Raw genomic sequence first — 21,984 nt, 5'->3', positions numbered from 1 at the left:
GAAATATTATTAAGTATTTAAAATATATAACTATAAGTAGTAGAAGAATATTAATCCTAATCGAATACCAGAAATATACCAATAGACTTTACAAAATTTATATTATCTTCGTTGGTGGAATAGTTGCTGTAATGATCTTCTCTAGATATCAGCTAACCCTAGCTATAGAAAATCTATATTTACTAAATTACTTATTAATAATAATTTTCAAGCATACAGTTTAACAGTATTAGTTTATTACTTTTTTTTCAAGAATAACGAGAAGTAAAATAATCTTGCTACAGCGCTTTGTATAATATTACACCAACTCTTTAATTAACAACCCAGTTTTTTATAACATACAGTGTTATCTTGGGAGAGAAATAGGGAGAAACTTTGACAAGAGATTAGTAAGCTTTGGCAAATTCTCTTAACAGCGACGTCAGATCCTATATCTCTAAAGACTATTTATGTACTTGATACGCTTGATGAATATTGTCTAGTAGACTAGAACTAACTTATTTAATAGCTTAAGAATTTCTATAACCAGACCAGGTCATTAACACAGAAGAACTGGTTAAAGTTTCTTATTATCAGCCGACTCTATAATGACATCTAGAATAATTTTAAGTCTATAACGGACTCATTTCCGCATATATATCTGTAAGGGAAGTAGGAAAATAACCAGATTTATAAGAAGATTGATCTTGTTATAAATATAAAAGTTAAAGAATTGGCTACAATATCAAGTCTTTCGACTAACGTGGAGCAGCAACTAAGATATCAACTACTTCAGATAGAACACCGCACGTATCTGTGGCTATATTTAGCTATTGATGATATCCACAACAGATTCCAGGAAAGCCTTGACCCCACTAAGATGTCCATTAAATTAATACCATCTTCCGTAAATGAAGCATATAAGAGGATTCTCGCTCGAGTCCCACTTAACCAAGTTAATACGGTGAGATTAATTCTTCAGATTATTGTTAGTGCCCGGCGTCCTTTGACAATACAGGAAATGGGAATGGCATTGGGAATAGGGAGGTCTTCCAGGTCGCAAACTGCAGCAAAGGCTAGGATAAATCCAGGAATCTTGGTTCAAAGAGTACGGCGATTATGCGGCCTATTTGTATTTGTCAACAACTCAAAGATCTATCTCATACACCAGACAGCCAGGGAGTTTCTTGTTAAGAGAAATATAGCCCACAAACCTAGCTCAAGGTACTCCTTCCAATGGCAAGACGCCGAAAGAACAATGTCTCAAATCTGCATTCGATACTTGGGGATGGATGACTTGGAAGCCAACCAAGAACAAACAGAATCTGATATACAATGTTTTCTGTCATATTCAGCAGAGTACTGGGCTGACCATGTTCGAGGGATGTCCTCGTCACAACAGCAAGAAATGGTTGATCTGGTACATGGCGTATACAGCACCACAACGGGGAGATATAGAATGTGGTTCCCTATATTTTGGAAATCTGTTGGGTTATTTGACGGGTATCATGCAAGGCGGTCGTTGCCCAAATTGGATGCAGTACACCTGGCGGCTTTCAACGGACATAGCCATGTGTTAAGATTGATCATCACATCAGAGGAGAATACTATAAACAAAAAGGATAGCACTGGAGCTACTGCTTTGATGTGGGCCTCATATAATGGCTACTATGAGGCTGTGGAAATGCTGTTGAGCAAAGGAGCCGATATCAACGCTCAAGGTCGACAATATGAAACTGCCCTGCAGGTTGCTTGTTGCAGAGGACATGACCAGGTCGTTCAGATACTATTGGAGAAAGGAGCCAATATCCACCATTTCAGTGGAAAATATGGAAATGCCCTGCAGGCTGCCTCTCTCGGAGGACATGACCGGATCGTTCAGATGATATTGGAGAAAGGAGCCTATGTAAACATATCTGGTGGATATGGTGGAACTGCCCTGCAGTATGCTTGTCTCGGAGGACATGACCAGGTCGTTCAGATACTATTGGAGAAAGGAGCCAATATCCACCATTTCAGTGGAAAATATGGAAATGCCCTGCAGGCTGCCTCTCTCGGAGGACATGACCGGATCGTTCAGATGCTATTGGAGAGAGGAGCCGATGTCAACGCTGGTGGTGGACACGATGGATCTGCCCTGCAGGCTGCTTCTTCGGAAGGACATGTCCAGATTGTGCAGATGCTGTTGGAGAAAGGAGCCGATGTCAACGCTGATGGTGGACACTTTGGATCTGCCCTACAGGTTGCTTCTTCCAAAGGACATGTTCAGATTGTGCAGATGCTGTTGGAGAATGGAGCTAATGTCAATGACGTGGTGCTGCCGGATGTTAGTGGCAAGGTTCATTCTCGTTTTCCTGTGGGCTGCGTTTCAAGTTAATGTAATTGGCCACCCTGGCGCAATTGTGACCTGATGTGACTATTGTTGGTTGTGGGATCTAGTCATATCTGGAACAAAGACGTTGCGATGCTTGGACCTTTTTCAGTACTGTCGTTTTCATAGATGATCGTCATTAGTGTTTTCTAGGTTTGATGACTCTCAACAATTCACGGATAGAGAAGTGGCTGAAATAGTGTATATCCAAACAATCCCTTTAGAAGTCGCTCTCTTTCAGTACTCTATAGCTGACAGGCCTGTTCTAGATCTTGTAGGTCCAGAATCTAGGATAGTCAGGCATTATCAATTAGTATCAGCGAACTAATTATAAGGCCCAAGCGCCCTCGACTACACAAGAAAGGCTGTCAAATACTGCCAAACTGGGCATGACACGCATCCAGATATAGATTGATTGAAAGGTTCAAACACTCCAGTAATAGCCTGCAATGCATAGAGCAGTTCTAGGGCATTGCTATATAAGAGTTGTCTCTACGAGGGCCTTCTGTGGGTGTAGTTATACTATCCCGAATGCTATTTCAATATTTCCCGATCTATTACCAGGGAGCACTGTTGTTATAACTGGAGGATTTAGATTTTTATTTGACAACTATAAATCTCATTTTCAGGGTACAGGATTCGATTGTCTTTGAAAGCAATTTCTCTTTGGACAGCCCAGGTTGCGGGTTTCATCGCGAGTAATCTATCTTGTTCAATGATTGGACTCCAATCGCTAGGCATTCATGCCTTGCAGACTCTGGATATGATATATTGAGAGTATCATCGCTATGACCGATCGATCCTTGTCTTTATAAAACACGTAAGCTTTATATCAAGAGCTTATATATATATTCAGAAACTATTATTGTCTCAACATAACCATAGAATTAATCACAGCACAGCTCAAGTATACTGCAGAACTCGATATCTTGAATTAGGTAGCTTGCAAGGAGGTTAGGCTGTGCGAAAGTCACGGATATCTAGGGAAGTTTAATCGTAAAGAAGCTTGAAATCTGCCAAGGACCCTCTACTGGACCTCGAATCAAAAATGTGGAGACGCTGCTGCTCTTCCTTTTCACATTGTAAAGCACCGCCGCGTTATTACTAGATATATGTTTAGTAACATACTTAAGTATTATTACCTATTTACTATCAAGTTATACATAAATATACTTCCGCCAAGAGCGGCTATATAATACTCCCTATTATTATTACCGGCACTATTAGGATACTTATCCACAGCTTCGGGACCAGCGCCATTAGCTACTACGCACCGTTTATACATTTTGCCTCGATCATAATAGCAGTTACCGCGGGTCTCAACCACCAAAATCATCACCAGCTTTACAGAACTTATTATATATACTGTCTTCTCTGGCCTTGCCTACGGTATCGGCATCTCCGGACCGTAGAATGCTGCCCAAACAGTGTTATCTGTGGAGGATATACTGCTTAGTATATCTATTATATTTTTCGCCCAGTCTTTTGGTCCAGCTATTGGGATCGCAATCATATAGGTCCTATTTTTAAATCAGCTCTTAATATATCTCAGCGATCTCGTGTCAGACCTGAATAGAGCAAATATTGAGAACAGTGGCCTAACCAAAATCGTGATAATTATGCCAGCTGCCAAGGCTCGAGAAGTTCTCATGACGATAGATAAAAACCTAATCAGACATGGTATCTGGTTGTTGGACTTGCAGGTTACAGCTGAGCTGGCACCGTTCTAGAGGTTCTCTATGGTATGATACTGAATTTGTCAAGGACAGGTTCGATATGTAATGTGTTGAGGTCTCGGAGATAGAAGATGCCATTGTTCATGATTTGCATGATAGCAATATGGTCATTCTATCAACCACATTGTAGCCTATTGTGGGCAAGCCGCAATCAGGGGGATTTCAACAGCGACCAGGCAACAGTAATGTCACATATGCTCAGTGACGCAATGTTCAACAAGTTTTGAGGAGACCAATTGACCTTACAAAGGGTGACCTTGCTCGTATGCCGAGGTCTCTTTGGTCTCTTTGACATCGGAATGAATCAAAAAGCTGCATGCTCTCGGGATTCCCTTGCACCGGTAATGTATCAAAGCAGCACGGACATGTTTCAGTCGAATAGGTCCGAGGGAAACGTGGAGCCTGTCGCCAAACGTGCCGCAGAGACATTGCTCTATTTGTGCCTCAAGTCCTCGTAGAGAGAGAGCAAAACGAGTATCTTGCTTTGCGCCGCATTATGGGGAAGGTGCACGGAACGTTCGGCGGCGGGACGCAAAAACGCCACCGAGACGACTTCCACGAGCATGTGCGATATGATGACATCTAGAGAATGGGTGGACTTATGTTGGGCCAGGATGCGTATATTATACTTACTAGAGATGTCGTTGAAGCTAAAGCAATTGAGATGAAGTGTGGTGAAGATGTAATGGAACTGCTTCTGAACTAAGAGCAGAACATCCCCATCACTTAACCAGAGCTGGTCGCCGGCTCTTCTGGGTCTGACGTGGAGTGAAGTGAGCTGGGAGGTCTGGATTGTTGATTAGGATAAATCTTAATGTTCCTATTCCTAGTAGCTGCTAAGACTGGCTAAGTCATAAATCTTGGTGTTTCTTCAGTTTCTTTTGCTCTGTCTCTTCAGGAGTCCTTCACTGGGTGTTGGTGATGACTTCAAGTCGCTGGACGTCTATTATACTTGGGAGTAGTGACTGTTTGCGGACTCGGACTTTTTGGTTGCTCGTCATCTAGTGAATCATTACTCCATGTTTCTTGTATTCTGTCTGGGTGTGGGCCCCTTGAAGCCCATAAATATCATCCTCTTCCATCTAGTTTGGCTTTTCTTCTGCCAACAACCTATTTCGACAACCTTTGACCTTTTGCCCACAGCATCATTTTTCCATCTCAAAGCCAACTAAGTCGTTTAACGTGTGTTCCTGACTGCATTAGTCACCTCTGTCGCTTTGGACGAGGTATGGTGCTAACACAGGTGCTTCTAGTGTATCCACTACCACTACGTCTTCTCACATCACTTTGTCTGCTCCTGGTTCAACACACTGCAAGGCGAAATATATTCTCCACATCTTCTCGACGAAACGCGGGACAGCGTCCGAAGTAAAGGCCAGACTGAGTGAGATCTATTCCGATTAGTATAGCAGCAATGGCTTGGCTCCAATCGGCGCTTACGATTAACAAATAGGTTCACATCAAAGGTCCAAGAGCCGTTTCTATTAAAATCATTCTGAGTTTCTCCAACACCGTATAATGGAGAAGAATGACATTGATTAGAATTTTCATGGCAAGGAACGGTGCCGGGAGGTGGAAGCTCCGTTGGGGATATATTTTCAGGAACTTTGCAGAATGTAGTATCACCATCAAGGGAGATGCCTTTCTCCTTGAGATAGCCCTCTACGTCATATGAACCAAACCACTCCCCATCAAGACCATGACCAGCTAAAAGGCCATAAGCACTGTGGACCGATTGCAGCTCTGGTGACTGATGTGCCAATGCAGTAATAAGTTTGTTCATAGGCACTGAATTAAGGGGAAGGATAGGTCTCCCTCCTTGATCTCTTCGGGGACAATAGTTCCCGCTCCTCCTAGCAGGAAGAAGGGCATGTCCCACATCTCTGGGGCTTCCTCTAAGCCAGCTTCAAGAAGCCCTTGCACCCATTGGACTATTGAATCTCGATCTGAGAAAATCAATGGGAGCCTGAATACTCTCCTCACATTGTCGGGATCAGTAGTCGGATCTACCAGCAAGTCGTACCCATTTTTCAAACAAGCTCGATGCAGTCGGCGTTCAAAAGAAATCTCCCGGAAGTAGGCCATAGAAGGGGAAAGTAGATATGCAGGGCTGACAAGAAGAGGAAAAGTTCCGTGACCATCATTGCATGGCATTGAGTTCGAAGCGACAACCATTGGTGATGAATTGGATGGATCATGTCCAGATGATAATCGAGACGGTTGATAGGTTTGTTCGCGATTTGCCATCTGAAGGGGCGAACTCGGACGGGCTAACCGTCGGCTTCTATTATTCCTTCGTTGTATCACGTTCGTTCGATGCGTTTCCATCTGTTCGCAAGGCACCTCCAAGATCCCCACTCATCCCCGAAGCTCCAGAAATTGCAAGAAATTGTTCGCGGATCTCTTGTGGATTTCCTCGTAAGGTCGTATCAGAGCATAGTAGGTTGGATGTTTCCACTTCGTTATGGTAGGCTTGGAACGTTCGATCTAGTCCCTCAATGGTTCTCTGTAGGACTTCAATCTGATTTCTCAGGGAAAGAGCGGTTGTCTCCTTGCGCTAGCGATATGCTTGCTGTACCCTTCGCAGTTGTCTCCTTCGGTGCTATCATTCTTTTAGTATCTCGGCACCGGTGTATATGTAATACTCTAATGGAGATTAAGTCTACCTCAGAAACGGGCAACCGGTTGGTGTGCTTGTTGGGAGTATGGCTTGTGGACGAGCCACTTGTTAACACGGTAGTATTCTTCCTGGATCTTCCCATATTTCCTTGAGCAGCGAAACCAATGGTTCCAAGTCGTTCGTTGCCAAGAACCCCTACCTTAACTCACCAACTAAGTAACTGATTTATGCACTGAAGCAATTTGTCAGCATCATTTGAGGTGGCTGTTTGGGAGAGGTACTCGGCCCGAGCCCGAACCTGACCTGCGGAGCACTCTCGGTTCCTTAAAAGTATATGCGACAGAAATCTGTCTCATTAAATATAGTATTTAAAGCAACGGGCTATACAGAGGAGGCTACAGCTTCTTAGGCTCATCACTCTTTTTGAAGACTTCAAAGTATGCTGTGTTCAATACAGCCCTACAATTGCCTAGCATCTCACATATATATATAGCAATAACTATCCACGACTGTCCCCGACCGTTGTTACGAAACACCACCGGGAGGTAGAAGCTCAGCAACTGAAGTTGAATTTTTCTACTACTAGCCACCGACGGCAGTCAGGTGAGCTACAGGCATGTGACATGACCGCCTAGTTGGGATGATTCTTCTCGTATTCAGCCAAAACACGACCAGCCATGACCTCGATAGCTTCGTCCATCTTCTGCATTTGTCTTGCAGTGGGTTCCAAAACGACGAAGTCATCAGGAATGTATAGCTTGCCCGAGTCATTCGGCGAATCTGTTTGGATCTGTAGTTCTTTAGCCTTGTAAGATCATGTGCGGTTCTGTAGGGACATACTGGCGTAGCTTGGTTGTAACGATCGTACACCTCCTTATAACTTTCGGCATTGTCGTCTTGGAACCCCCTTTCATAGACCTCGTCGATTTCAAGGTCCTCAATCTGCCAAGTTTGTCAGGTCTGGATGCTAATAGTGGAGTGATTTAAGACGTACGGGCTGCCCAGGCTCCCACTCTTGGAGTGCGGAGAATGAAATATTATTGCCAATGTCATTATTGGTCAACTCGAATGCGTGTTCCTGTAGCCAACTGTAAGCAGCCACCAAACACAGTCTTGGAATGTCGCAGCCACTGACATGAATCTGCTTCTTCGCTTCCGTTTCGTCGTCGACTTCCAGACGGAGCGCGTCCGTGTACGCCATTTTGAAGAATTGCGATTTCGACACTGGATTTCCCGAGAGATATTCCCACTTGATCTGGATCCTCTCCCTGAAATTCTTTGCGTCTGGCTAACTCGCCTGTTAGCAGATTACATGGCCAGCAAGGGTTGCAGAATGGTGGTGCGACCTCACCACAGCAGCCTTCTTGATCAAAATCAACCGTCCCTTCCACCTCCGAAACGACCAAGGCTCCTCGATGGATGCGAATACCCTAACACTCGCATATGCAGTGGCCGCGAACCAATAACAGTGCCTCCCCGTCAGCACATTGTAGTCACCGCCCTCGTTAGTAGTATTCCTGAGAATTTGAGCAAGATTAACAACGTTCAAAGAACCCGAGTTGAACTTGAGAGACCAAAGTGGCAACGGAAGGTCGCCGCCGCCGCTACTACTACTGCTGCTACTGCTTTTGCTGCCACTGCCATGGCTGCTGGGGCTCAAAGACGACTTCGACGAACCCCATCGACTAATGATAACCTGGTCCTGCCCTGTCTGGCGCTCGGCGATGAGTCGAGTCCGTTCCTTGGTATCAGTTCGTTCGATAATGGCTTGGAAGTACTCGTGCACGACCGACGAACGGAGGTTTTTGACGTGTGTAACCGATCTGACCACACAATCCTTGTAGGTCTGGGGGGACTTAGAGAGGTAGGAATACCAGTTCCATGTGTTGATTGTCTCTTCCCTCTTTGTGAAAAGATATGGGATGTCCGCCATGTTAGCAGAGTTCAATGGACTGCCAGTTGGGAAGAAACTTTATGAAAGAATAATCTGTAAGTGGATATAATGCTCTGAAGCCAGACAGGATATGGGTCTTTACATATTGTAAAAAGGAATAAGTGAGATGGCACTCTTGATCTTAGGCCCTGTAGTGCCAATGTCTATACAACTCAAGCGTCCATACCGTCACGGCCACACTTTCGCACTAGCCGTTCTGCAGGTCCCTCAGTCAGTTCCCAATCGTGAGCTTTTCTCTCCAGTGCCCCTTTCCTAGACTCCCCCTTGGAGTCTCACAAGTCTCGGTAGAGACCGTTACGGGAGTGCCGAGCGCTACACGACCTGTAGATCCCATTGGCCTATACCATACCCACTCTTGTCTGTAATGAGGGGCGCAGCTGAAATGCTGCAGCAAGAATAGCACCCCTCATTGATGCGAGATTACTACCATGCGAGTTGGTGTAGTCATGGTCTCCAACCCCTCATAGTGGATGGCCAGGCAATCTACTGACCGAAGTGGAGAACAGTGTGGCGTGCTTCGAGAGCGCTGAAAGTTGCATTGCATACGCAATCCAGACTATTCGCGTTACTCGCGGAACATGCCTCAGCTGCGACACCCATCCTACTCCGGGAAAGATAGTCATTTATGCATTGTACTGTATGTAGGCTGAGAGAATGAATAAACGACGCTCCCCAGAGCTGCATGGAGGCATGAAAAGCGCCCTAAAAAACATGCCTTACACCATGAATGGCCAGCATCCTGTCGCTTGGGGCAGTGTAGATCATCCGGGGTATTCCAGCAATGCCAGGCAAAAGGAGTCTGGTTCGCTTGTAGACGAGGGTACGTTGGCGCCAATGTTGTCGTCTACCTCGATGCTCGCGATTGCGGGTAAGCCAGATAGGATCAATATCATCACTATCATCGCTTTAAACCCTGTGCAGAAACTATCGGAGTATACAGGGACCTCATTTCGGCCGAATGCAATGTCCAATTACATGTAATTAACAGCTGCATGGATGCTCTTCGATGTCGCCCGACGACACTTGGGTAAGCAATATTGGGCTGGCGATAGCGCACCACCGAACTATTAAGGTCATGTGCATGCCTCGGATTTGAATTCCGCTGGGTGCGGGGAATTGGCGATCCATGCAGATCATAATCCAAGGATAGCTGAATCATTATGTTTCTGAAATCCTCTGTGGGCCCTCATTCTCCTAGGGACTACATGGTGGGTGCTAATGAGTGGAAGCGGGTTGTCCCACTTCGTAGATGATTCTTTCCATGGATGGACCACACCACATCTCAGGTATTTATGTATAGATATATCGGTATCACTGATATTTTATCATACATGATTACGTAGAAGCGAATAGCTATTTTAAACCACGAAGATCTACCCTCTCTCTCTCTTATTCCAGAACTTTCAAACTAGACAGTAACATATACCTAGCAACGGCAAAAATATATATACTACATCGAAAACTCTCTTCAAACCGAGGCCTCAGCCCACTAGAATGTTCTATGATACTAGCCCGTCTTTTATATCTATGTTTTAGTATGGATTGGGTGATGATCTTGGTATAAAGAATTAAGAAAGCTAGCTAAATTGATTCCCCATATCGAGGGTTGACTGTACCGTCGGCCAACCAACATGCAAGGATACAAAATGTCTATCATACGTCAAGGATGATACTAGATACCTAATAAATCTTCTCAATATATTACAAGCAAGTTCAAAGATTGAACAGTCCGCTTCTCTGTTTTCCGCGGGGATACACGACCAAAGCCGAAAAGAACAAACCCACAGTGATTCCGAGGGCGGTTTGGACCATACTGAGGCCCAGACCGTACAGTGATTGTTGCACGGCCGTGTTGGAGGTGGACGCTTTAGAGACTGTATTATTTTTAACCGACTCAGCGTAGGCCAACCCCGACATGATAGATCCGCTCGTCGCTAAACCCGACGAGACCAAGGTGAACATGCCTGGAACAATGGCCGCCGCCGCATGCCCATGCCACAGACGCGAATACAAGTTGGCAAGCAGCCCAATGGCAAACGCGGAAATCGTACTGGCCAGTCGACTATCCAACGCCTGGCTGAAGTAATTCGCTACGTACCCGCTCACACCTAGGAATACCGTGACCGGGAGTTGCTTCCACCGGGCCTGATTCAGCACCGCGGCGACCGCACAGTAGATCGCGACGAACACAAAGTGTTGAATGTATTCGTTACCATAGATGGAGAGACTCTCGGAGGGGCATGAGGACTCTGTGGTGGCATTGCTGTCGAGGAGACCGTAGATCGTGATGCCCACCGTGATGCCGTAACCCAAGAAGAGAGAATAGATGATCGTATAAACTAATCGGATCGAGCCAGCCACGATCTGATGGGACTGCAACTCGAGACTGCTGCACAGAACGGAGAACCCAGGCAGGATCAGCGCAATGGAGGACTGGGTCAGAGCGGAAAAACAGAACACCGGTTCTCCCCCAACTCGGATGCTGCCAAATGCACGGGCCAGAAAGGACATTAAAATCGCGACGCTGACCTCGAAGACATTGGAATAGACGGGTGACGCCGGGGCCAGCACGTTCTGCATGAACCCGAGAAGGCAGCCGAGGACAAAGATAATCGGCATATCGATGGGTCGCGCGTCAAAGGCCCAGGGACCGACGGCGACACTGGCTAACCCGGACAGGAAGATCAAGCTCCATGCGCTATGGTAGCGACTTTTACGCTCCATGAGCTGGTTGAGTTCGCTGATGGCCTCTTCAACGCTGATTCGGTCATGGACTACGTTTTTATAGATGTTGTGCGTGCGTGCTAGACGTCCCAATTCTAACCCCGGCACCACCGAAATCATGTGGACTTCTGCGGTCCTGGTGAGCGGGTCGTCGAAGGAGACGATCATGCATCCCGGCAAGTACATGAACTGGCCCTGGATCTCCAGCACGTTGGCTGTCATCCGCATGTACTCTTCTAATCGATGGGTGGGGGCGCCGTATTTCATCATTGCGCGGCACAGCTGCATGATGTATCGTTGGCGAGTCAGGATCGCCGCGATATGTTTGGTCAATCGAATCTGTTTCATGGGTCGTTTGCCCTTGGACCGATCTCCCTCCTCATCCTCATACCACTTTTGCTTGCGACGCTTCTTATTATTGGAGCCCGATGGGGAAGGTTCGTCTTGGGATGCGACCGTGGATATGCTGGTTTGACTAACATTTCGATGATGACCCTGATCCATTTGATGCTGCAGAAGGTAGGAAAAGACACCACGATTGACATCCCGCTCGTCCGGTACGTCGGCATCCCCTGGAAGCTTCCCACCGACGCCCAATTTCCGGACTAGAAACCGAGCTTCCGAGACCAAAGTATTCTGCAGCTTCGACTGGTATGAGTCCCGGGGGACTCGCCCGTCCGGCATCATGTCGAGCAAGCGTACATCCTCCATCGCCCCGTACTGTTCGGGGTGACCGGCTGCATCAAGAGCATCTCCCCCATCTGTTGGACGACCGAGACGAGCGGCGAGTCGTGCTCCAGATTCGCGAAGGGCACGCAAAGGATTGGATAAGGAGTTCAGGAAGGACGGCGGAGAAGAACGGCGGGGACGGGGGACATTATCGCCGTCACCTAGGTCACTACTGGAGTGAGATGCGTGATGGTAGCTAGCGGCAGCACCAGGAGCGGTTGCATGATAACGATCGTTCGACTCATAGGGTTGCGACATTGTGTCCAGCGGCTGCCACCATGATCCGAGGGTTAAAACCGGGCCGAGGCGTCAAAGTTATGTCAGGAGATGGGGGGGAGGGAAGATTCACCGTCACGAGGCCTTCCACATTCTTCTCGCAGGAAGGTATTTGAAGGATTTAGGGGACAAAGGAGAAAGTGTCCGTAAGTGGCATAGGAAAATTGAGAAAGAAACCATCGTGGACGTGACGTCGGCTTATTCGGGACGAACGAAGTGTTTCAGCCATTGCGGAGTTTTACTCAGTCTGGGGGAAGAATCCGGCCCAGTGGGTAACGTTCGGTTGCAAGGCATGTGGAGCAGAGAGTAAGAACGACTGGTGCATAGCAGCCGAAGACAGGAAGCTTGTCTGCTTGGATTTTTTCCTTTCACATTTGGGTGGTCGAGGACTTTTGTTGACACGATGGATGTGGAGTAATTTTTAGTAACAACCGAGAAATAAATTACGTGATCGCCCGCGTAATCCCCGCGGCTGTGGTGCATTTTCCCATTGGTGGCTCAGCCGACCGGAACCATGTCAAGCGCCAGGAACGAACCATTTAATGAACATTTTTAATGTAGAGCCAATTCAAGCTGTATACTGCTTATACCGCCGTCCACTACTCAAACTTTCTCCCACGCCACAATAGGAGATAACCTGCTGGAGATATTACATTCGCCATGGGTTGACGCAGAACCAGGGCAATCTCCTGACTCTGGCGTCTTTTCTTGGGATATCTTCCAGCCTCGCAGAAGTAATGTGCATAAAGATGCGCCGATATACATGAAGCCGGTAAACAGTTGCGTGCGTAAAAACTCATCCTCCCCGGACGTGCGAAGTTCAAGGCCGATCGCTTCTCCAACTGTCAAAGTCATTAGAGCCGGAGTCCAGTCAAGACATGCAAGAGATATGATGAATGAAGTGAAGTATCAAACGGGGAACGTACAGGTCGCAGGAACCGAGCAGATAAGCCACATAATAGTTAAGAACGACTGAAGGTCTTCTAGTCCGACAACCTCTGCTCTGAGTGGCCCAACAGCCTGGAGTTTCAAAAGTCGTGGACATCAGCAATCTGCGCCGCAGTGAGGTCAAGATCGACTTACCGTCCAGAACGTCCCAAAGAGGATCCCTGCGAACAAAGCAAAGCAAAGGATTGCCGAATATGTTTTGGCGAACACCCAGAGCAGTAAACAGAGCAACCCGCTGGTGAACGTGGCAAACGTGGTCATATTGATCCGTCCCACAACGTCACTGAAATAGCCCACCGCAGGTCGACCAAGAATCTGGCCGACATTCATCACGGCGGTTACGATCGATCCTTGACTGGCGGACAACCCGATAGATCGAGAATAGGTAGCAAGCGAGTACCAGATGACCATGAATCCCATGACACTGAAAAAGCTCCAGCCGATAAATAGCCAGGTTTCGTATCTCTTGCAGAGACTGAGGCGAAAAGTTGCCTTTTTTCTTTCTGACCGGGGTTTCTCCATACGATCCCGCAAGAGGAGCACGCATATGGTGTTAACCACAAATTGGATAATCGCCAGAATCCGATATGACCAACCACTGCCGAACCGGTCTAGCATCGCGTGAGTTGCTAGCGAGTATATCAATCCTCCAGTACCGGTCCCTGCCGTGGTAATCCCTGCGGCCAAGCTTCGCTTCTTGCTGAACCATTGTGGAATAATAAACGTGGTCGATAGATACTGCAAGCCGAGACCCCATCCAAAGCAGACGCCCTGGCTCAAGTAGAGTTGCCAAACCCTGGTACTCCAGGACGCTCCCAGGAGGGCCGCAGTCTCAAAGAGCACACCGAGAGCCATAGTTGCTCTAAGACCAAAACGACGATGAATCATGGTAATCAAGGGCGATATAACGAGCGCCTGCGATGCGGATAGTCCGCCAATCAGCGCGAAGTCAAGGCTGGTACCACCAGAGATTCTAGAATTTGAAATGAAGTCTTCCAAGAAGACACCATAGCTCTGGGAAGGTTAGTTTGCAGTTACCAGATAAAAAGGACACGCCACCCTACTGATAAAATTCCCCAATGGTGGGCATTATTCCAGAATACAGCTAGGACAATAATCCAGCCGTAGCCTCCATCAACCGCATTTGACTGACTCATGTTGCAACCTGATGCTACTCAGGCTTAGGAGAGCGAATGGTTGAGAATCGCAGATAGCCACACTGTCATTAACGAATTTAGGGACTTGGATGGCGGTTCGTAGATGAGCAGGCCAATGGGAAAAAGTGGATGTGAAACAAGAAATAAGTAAAAAAAGAATTTAAAAGAATTAAAAGAGGACTACTAATATACCCACAGTGCATTACCAAGCATGTTCTGATTTCTCCCTTGTTAAGGGGACTTGTCAAGCATGTCAAAGCAAAGAAAACTCGATAAAGTGACCGCTACGCAATAGCCCTCTGATGAGAAATCCCAGGAGAAGGCAGCAGAAGGCAATACCTGTTAGTCTACACTGAATAATCACTAACATGAAATTCGTAAAGCTCAATGGTCGCCGGTGGGTGTAATGATGAATTTGATTATGTCTCACAATTGTTATAAATTCTTCGCAAGTTACTAATATTCCGGTGGGAGTGATGATTAGGAGAACACTATTGACCGAGATATAGGTTTCTCTTTGCGAGAATTTGAATATTTAAGAACCTCAGTTACCATGTTTCAGGTCTCATCAACATTCTTCATTTGACTGCAACTTCAAGCTACTTCTGCGGATCACTCAAAATGGCATCTTCATTCAAGAGCGTTGTTAGCATCACGCACGTCACCACCGCAACCGCTATCATAAACATCGACGGCATCAACTTCCTCACTGATCCGGTGTTCTGCCCGGCCGGATCGCAATATATCTACGATGGCTGGGCAAAGGCTCCCAACCTCAAGGATTATGGATTTGAAGGCCGCCCGCCCAGTGGCGTCCTCCGAAGCACCGAGGGCCCGGCATTGCAACTCCACGACCTCCCCCCGATCGATGCGGTACTGCTAAGCCATGAGGACCATGTGGATAACTTGGATCCCTTGGGCCGCCAACTCCTGGACGGTCGCAAGGTCTTCACTACTCCCGACGGAGCGCATAATCTACAGCCCCGACCAGGAGTAGTCGGTCTTCGCCCGTGGGAAACTGTCTCCGCTACGATCGGAGGCAAGGAGTTTCGCATTACTGGAACCCCATGCAAGCACTTCCCAGGAGGCGAGGTGACTGGATTCATTTTAGAAACGGAATCCTTTGGTTTCAACGCGGCTGGCCTCCCCAACGTGGTGTACTTCTCCGGAGACACCGTGTATATCGACGAATTCGAGAAGATCAAGGAAAAGTGGAACATATCGGTCGCGGTTCTCAACCTTGGAAACGCACTTTTCTCTCATCCGAACGGCATCATCCAAATTACGTTTGACGGAAAGCAAGCAGCTCATTTCATGCGTGTGACTGGTGCCGAGATCATGGTGCCGATCCATTTCGAGTCCTGGGAGCATTTCACCGAGCACCGGGACGACCTCCTCCGTGTGTTTGAGAAGGAAGGGGTGGCTAACCTTGTCCGCTGGCTCACCCCAGGTGTGGAAGCCCGGATTATCTAGTCTCACCACTCCTCGTCTATGTTAGTGACAGGAAATGTGGCCATATCAGTGGCGTGTGTTATTTCCTGTACTGTTTGATATTGTGTATTCGTATATAGACGAAATGTAAACGCATTCTTGCTTAAAGATCGAATAAATATTGATTCTCTACACTTCCTCGCAAGGACAAATCCCCATTGAGAAATTAATATATCTGACCCGCAGCCTCTCGGTTTGACTTCAGCGTATGGTTGTTGGGCATGCATGATCAGTATGTCTATGCTCCCTGAAGTCGCACGGAGTCGGATCATGCGTCGGTGGACGCCTGTTATTATAGCTTCAGGAATGTGTAACTGTTGCTTTGTACCATATTCGTGAGTCTCATCGCGTGTCACAAGGATATTGACAATTGACATTCAGTTAAGCGACTCCCATCATGTTATAGGTGTGTGCTATATCACGAATATTCCTGGGAAACTCCGTGACTTCGTCATGTTTTGTATTCTTTCTTGGACAGGAATCATAATTATATCATTTACATGAAATCTATATGCATGCAATAGGAATCAAATCCAATTGAACCCGGGATCAACATTATCCAACCATCCCCCACTTTCCGATATCAATTTGATCTCATGACCTCCCTCCGGATTCATATCTCTGGAGGTTTGTGCTAGTAGATTGGAGAGCTCCATATTGGACTTAGCCTCCCATAAATGGTTGCTATCGGGTGCTGGAAACCGCAGGTCGGAAAGACAAAGTAACCTGGAGTTACTCTCTTCTGATTCGCCTTGCAGGCCGCCCCGGCACCTATTACATACCTTATACAGAGCTAGACCCAACCGCTTTATTTCTTCTACTCCCACCCATATACATGTAACATCGTCGATATCCTGATATCGCCCTACCATTGCTGGGTAAAAAAACACGTTGTGTCTAAGGCACGTCTGTACCAGAGCTGTTAGTATCCTCCGGTCTGATACGGGAAGCTGAATAGTCAAGTCAAGTGAGTGAGAGTAGTGCGGGGCCGACAGGAGAGAGAATATCAGATAGAGGAGGACGCCTTGGTAGGTGGCAATTGGCCAGGCTGAGGCTGGTCTCTGTTGATGATTACTTAAATCTTGCCAGGTGGCCTGTATGGTGTTGCTGCCGTTAGCATTTCTTAACCATACAAGGCAAGAGAAATACAAAAAGCTAACCTGCTGTTGACGAATAAGAGTGCCCAGCCTCCTGTGTAGATCCAGTGCTGCCCTCCGGCTAGAATCTTTCCCGGACACCCACATGCCAACCATCACCACGGCATACAGCAGGAGGGATGGCTCATGTGAAGCACTGAAAGTGGCACGATGAAGAAACGGCCACCGGGGATGGAAGCGAGCGAAGTATAATTGGATGTACTGGTCAACCTGGTACCCGGGATCGTGTTGATGGAGCTCTGAAGGTTCAGGATCTATGCTCTCATCGAGACAAGGCGGAGTATCTGGTGCATTTGGCTGTGAAGGAATTGGATCCTCGAAGATGCAACGATGGCCCTTCTCCCGACATTGCTTGCATGGGTTTCCACCTCGACACCGAACTTTGCCTACACGGCAGGAATGACATGCGCGAGTCGCGCGAGAGGTCTCTAGTTGTTCCTCCTCGTGGTCTCGCCGTATGTGTCGGCGGAGAGTGTCGCTATGGTAGTCAGTCGGTACCTTACGACGAGGAACTTGTAGAATCACTATACCTGCGGGAGAAACTGCGATGGCAGAAGGGACAATCTGCTGTTCTAGGGCTGGAGTGCTGGCTCTCATGTCGAGTTCGATGTTCCTGGCGCCGGTAACTGGCGTTACAACCTTGATAGCGACAGTAAAAGCGGCCTATTCCACTCGCAGGCATCATAGACACGGGAAGCATACGACACTAAAGCAATTAGTATGAGTATAGAAGCCAAGACAATATGACGATACGTCCGCGACTGGGGCAGTGGCACTTCTCCAGAATTATCCGATATCCCACCGGAGCGGAACCCACCGGAAGCCCACCGGCATCCCACCAACAACCAAGGCGGGATTCTGACAAACCCCACCGTTGATTACGGATGCATTTCTTGGTCAATGTAATGGCATGGGCCACCAGGTGGACTGACCAATCGACCACAGACCAGAACATTTACCTACTTAAAAAGTGTGTCAATCATTCTAGCAGACCAAAATCATTCCAACCATCACAAAACCATCCTTCCTGAGACAACACCACTAGTTCAGCCATGGCTTCCAATGCTCAATCCTTCCGCCAAACCATTGGCATTCCTCGTTCGACAGCCTCTGTCAAAGACTCCACTCTGATTATCATCGATGCGCAAAATGAATACGCCTCGGGCCAGCTGAAGGTCGAAGGCGTGGCGGAGAGCCGCAAAGTCATCGCCGACCTACTGTCTCGGTATCGCAACGGTGGCGACGGCTCCAATATCGTTCACGTGGTCCACGAAGTGCCGGCCGGTGCTCCTGTGTTCACTCCGGGCACTGCGTTAGCAGAAGAGTTCGAGGAGCTGACACCAAGGCCCGGTGAGAAGATCGTAACTAAGAACTTCCCGAGCTCTTTCGCTAAGACTGACCTCCACGATTACTTGATCGGCTTGGGAGACCTGGGCAAGAAGATTGTCCTAGTCGGATATATGGCACATGTGTGTATTTCCACTACTGCCAGAGCTGGCAGTGAATTGGGCTACGATGTGGTTATTGTGAAGGATGCGGTGGGCGATCGTCATATCCCTGGTGTTGAGGCCGAGCAATTGGTGGCGGTAGCTCTCAACGAGTTGGCCGATGCTTTTGGAACTGTTGTTTCTGCGGAGGAGATTAGCTCTTAGGCTATTCTTCTCATATGGATTTTGTATCTAGTTGAAATGCAAGATGTCTCGATTGATTTCTATGCTTTACTTTCGTTTCTTGTGGACGGGATCAACAAGGCCGTCTTTCATAGGATGGGCTATGGAGGAGGCCTCACAAACAAGTAATACTAAAGGCCGTGTCGTACGTTTGAGGCAGGCATCAGACCTTGTAGCATTAATGCATGCCAAGTCGAAGTAGGCAGACGAATAACCCCCACACCATTGACCGTTCCATGCCTTTATTCTGTCCCAACAAACACTCTGTCTTTTCGGAGTGTCTTGAATTACCCCGTGACGAGACATTGTGGGTCTTTCTCCAACGCAAGTTTCATTACCCTCCAGAGGTAAAGCATGAATGCGTTACCCATTGGAGTGGAATCCTTCGTCAATGTCGACTCCACGTGGAGCCAACGCTAGAGTAAATACAGAACAGCACAAGTAATGCTTTGAAATCTTAGCATCGTAAGGATGTCCTGATGAGGAAGTTGTACTGGGCCACTACAACGGAGTATGCCGACTTCTCTCCTTGGGCCGCAGTTTGGCACGCCACCCGGTGGGAGTGACGGGAAATATTCAAAGACGATACATGGGAGCTAACTAGAATCCACTGTGGGAAAATATTCCAGTAGTTTGGAATCGAGCTAGAAAGACAATGAAAATGCATCGAAGTTAGTCTATCGCCGAGTTTGTGGAGAGCAGAATTCCACTATATTCGGCGAATCCTTCAGAGCGCAAACTCTATTTACGAGCTTAGGATCGTCGTGGAAAATAATCATTGTGGTACTCTTGGAGGCCCATGGGGTGCTAGTCCCAAGATTAGCTTCAAACCACGGATTTTGCAGCGTTTATATAACATCCGTGTGTCGCCTGGTGGTCCGTAACATCAGGGAGTTTGACTGAAGCTCAACAAGCGAGATGAAGTTCACAAAGAAGATTCTGACTACTTTGGGCCTGCTTGGAGTGACTGAAGCTAACCTGGGCTCAATCAATACCGAGAAGCATGTTGCCCAACAAAATGCAGTCTCGAAGCGACCTCCAAACTTCCTCTTCATTATGTCTGATGACCAAGACCTCTTACTGGACTCACTGTCCTATACGCCATTGACTATGAAGCATATGCGGGACAAGGGAACCACCTTCAACAACCACTTCGTGACCACCGCCCTCTGTTGTCCATCAAGAGTTAGTTTATGGACGGGACGTTTAGCACATAACACCAACGTTACGGATGTTCATCCACCGTGGGGTAAGCGCCTTGTCTCGAGAAACCTCCCACTGTTACTAACACATGAGCAGGCGGATACCCCAAGTTTGTTGAGGGAGGGTTCGATAAGAACTTCCTCCCGGTGTGGTTGCAACAAGCAGGCTACGACACTTACTACACCGGAAAACTGATGAATGCACACTCCATCGAGAACTATGCCAGTCCACACGTCTCTGGCTTCAACGGGTCGGACTTCCTCCTGGATCCCTACACGTATGACTATATGAATGCAACTTACCAGCGGAACCACGACGCTCCAGTTAGTTACCTAGGAAGACATACAACCGAGGTGTTGACGGAGAAGGCCATGGGGTTCTTGGAAGACGCTCTTAGTGGAGAACGTCCATTCTTCATGGCCGTGTCGCCAATTGCGCCCCATTCCAACATGAATGGGACATACGGTGCCGGAAGTGGGCCTCTATGGATGGACGAACCTATCCCGGAAGACCGCCACAAACACCTTTTCCCTGAGGCCAAGGTGCCACGTAAGGCTAACTTCAACCCAAAGGAAGTAAGTTGTCTCTCTCCCTCTCTTTCAGGAAGCTCCGAGAAACTGACTGGAGAACAGCCTACTGGAGTCAGTTGGATCCATGACCTTCCCTTCAGAAACGAAACTGAGGTGGACTACAATGACCATTACTATCGCCAACGACTGCGTGCGCTACAGGGTGTGGATGAACTTGTCGACAGTCTTGTTACTCGGCTAGAGCAGAGTGACAAGCTTGATAACACTTATATCATTTACACCTCGGATAACGGCTTTCATATCGGACAGCATCGACTTCCCCCGGGAAAGACCTGCGGGTTCGAAGAGGACATCCGAGTCCCATTTTTCATTCGAGGCCCTGGAATCCCAGAAGGGGCTGTGGAAGACTCCGTCAGTACCCATATTGACCTGGCTCCGACCTTCTACGAATTGGCTGGTATTCCCCTCAGGGATGATTTCGACGGTGCTCCTATGCGCATTCTGAGAAATAATATGGGAACTCTGCACGAGCATGTAACCGTTGAATACTGGGGGCAGGCGATGCTCGAGGGAGGATTGTCTAACCTTGGTAAGAGCTTGTTATATTACCTATAACCTGCCTTCACTAGAGTGCTTACATTGAACCAGGTAAGCCTACGGTGCCAAACAATACGTACAAGGCGGTTCGTATACTGAGCGAGGAGTACAACCTTTATTATTCCGTATGGTGCAATAACGAACACGAACTTTATGATCTCACGGTATGTCATTATGCTGCTCAATATGGATTTGTTTGCAGAGCTGACGATCGATAGAATGACCCGTATCAAATCAACAACCTGTATGCCAAGGTGCAGACAGATAACTCACAAGAGACCCGAATTATGGGGTACAGCCTTTCGAGAGTAATTACACGACTTGATGCCCTTCTTTTGGTATTGAAATCTTGCAAAGGGACTTCTTGCATTGAACCATGGAGTGTGTTGCATCCCGGTGGATCCGTGCATAACCTCCGGGATGCCCTGAATGAGAAGTACGACTCCTTCTACCAGGCGCAGTCCAAGGTGTCATTCGACAGATGTGAGTATGCGTATATCATTGATGCAGAGGGTCCACAAGAAGCATTGGCGTATAGAAATGGATACAGTCTGGATGCTTGGGTATGAAGCCCGAAGGGTCGGTTGGGTCGCACATTTTGGAAGAGGGTTTGGTAGTCATCACTGAACTTGTGTATTAAGCAGAAGATAGACATGAGTAAATAGGTTATCATCAAGATACACCTACTGAAGATTCTAAATCACAACAACTATCACAGTCACTTACGAAGGGCATGAACTGCAAATACCTCCTTAGCCCCGTAGTAAGCTTGACTTGAATTTCACGAGGCTTGAGCTCTATGGTGACATGTACTTTTTGGTGCTACCTGAAGCCACTCTGGT

At 47.4% G+C, this 21,984-nt stretch overlaps 8 protein-coding genes across 8 annotated transcripts; 5 read left to right on the top strand and 3 right to left on the bottom strand.

The window, feature by feature from the left end:
• Nucleotides 1-587: 587 nt before the first annotated feature.
• On the top strand, nucleotides 588-2,356 carry AO090166000058 (ankyrin repeat domain-containing protein; the record flags this gene model as incomplete). Its single annotated transcript, XM_023237064.1, has 2 exons — nucleotides 588-609; nucleotides 705-2,356. 2 exons carry the CDS (start codon nucleotides 588-590, stop codon nucleotides 2,354-2,356), a joined length of 1,674 nt encoding a protein of 557 aa, XP_023091933.1.
• Nucleotides 2,357-7,337: 4,981 nt separating this feature from the next.
• Nucleotides 7,338-7,907, bottom strand: AO090166000057 (uncharacterized protein; the record flags this gene model as incomplete). Its single annotated transcript, XM_023237063.1, has 2 exons — nucleotides 7,338-7,496; nucleotides 7,701-7,907. The coding sequence occupies 2 exons, from the start codon at nucleotides 7,905-7,907 to the stop codon at nucleotides 7,338-7,340; spliced, it is 366 nt and encodes a 121-aa protein (XP_023091932.1).
• A 111-nt stretch (nucleotides 7,908-8,018) lies between these two features.
• On the top strand, nucleotides 8,019-8,684 carry AO090166000056 (uncharacterized protein; the record flags this gene model as incomplete). The annotated part of the gene is made up of 1 exon (XM_023237062.1): nucleotides 8,019-8,684. The coding sequence occupies one exon, from the start codon at nucleotides 8,019-8,021 to the stop codon at nucleotides 8,682-8,684; it is 666 nt and encodes a 221-aa protein (XP_023091931.1).
• A 1,689-nt stretch (nucleotides 8,685-10,373) lies between these two features.
• AO090166000054 (threonine/serine exporter family protein) lies at nucleotides 10,374-11,612 on the bottom strand (the record flags this gene model as incomplete). The annotated part of the gene is made up of 1 exon (XM_001822787.3): nucleotides 10,374-11,612. The coding sequence occupies one exon, from the start codon at nucleotides 11,610-11,612 to the stop codon at nucleotides 10,374-10,376; it is 1,239 nt and encodes a 412-aa protein (XP_001822839.3).
• A 1,380-nt stretch (nucleotides 11,613-12,992) lies between these two features.
• Nucleotides 12,993-14,494, bottom strand: AO090166000053 (putative MFS transporter; the record flags this gene model as incomplete). The annotated part of the gene is made up of 4 exons (XM_023237061.1): nucleotides 12,993-13,231; nucleotides 13,316-13,409; nucleotides 13,473-14,351; nucleotides 14,402-14,494. The coding sequence occupies 4 exons, from the start codon at nucleotides 14,492-14,494 to the stop codon at nucleotides 12,993-12,995; spliced, it is 1,305 nt and encodes a 434-aa protein (XP_023091930.1).
• A 621-nt stretch (nucleotides 14,495-15,115) lies between these two features.
• AO090166000052 (MBL fold metallo-hydrolase) lies at nucleotides 15,116-15,967 on the top strand (the record flags this gene model as incomplete). The annotated part of the gene is made up of 1 exon (XM_001822785.1): nucleotides 15,116-15,967. The coding sequence occupies one exon, from the start codon at nucleotides 15,116-15,118 to the stop codon at nucleotides 15,965-15,967; it is 852 nt and encodes a 283-aa protein (XP_001822837.1).
• Nucleotides 15,968-18,194: 2,227 nt separating this feature from the next.
• Nucleotides 18,195-18,941, top strand: AO090166000051 (putative isochorismatase family hydrolase; the record flags this gene model as incomplete). The annotated part of the gene is made up of 2 exons (XM_023237060.1): nucleotides 18,195-18,742; nucleotides 18,908-18,941. The coding sequence occupies 2 exons, from the start codon at nucleotides 18,195-18,197 to the stop codon at nucleotides 18,939-18,941; spliced, it is 582 nt and encodes a 193-aa protein (XP_023091929.1).
• A 789-nt stretch (nucleotides 18,942-19,730) lies between these two features.
• On the top strand, nucleotides 19,731-21,711 carry AO090166000050 (sulfatase family protein; the record flags this gene model as incomplete). Its single annotated transcript, XM_001822783.1, has 5 exons — nucleotides 19,731-20,061; nucleotides 20,112-20,590; nucleotides 20,648-21,134; nucleotides 21,194-21,306; nucleotides 21,361-21,711. The coding sequence occupies 5 exons, from the start codon at nucleotides 19,731-19,733 to the stop codon at nucleotides 21,709-21,711; spliced, it is 1,761 nt and encodes a 586-aa protein (XP_001822835.1).
• Nucleotides 21,712-21,984: the final 273 nt, after the last annotated feature.

Source organism: Aspergillus oryzae, chromosome 4 (assembly GCF_000184455.2).
Source record: "Aspergillus oryzae RIB40 DNA, chromosome 4".
NCBI classification, from domain to species: domain Eukaryota; kingdom Fungi; phylum Ascomycota; class Eurotiomycetes; order Eurotiales; family Aspergillaceae; genus Aspergillus; species Aspergillus oryzae.
The sequence above is the reverse complement of the archived record's forward strand: the minus strand, read 5'-3'. Positions and strand labels throughout refer to the sequence as shown.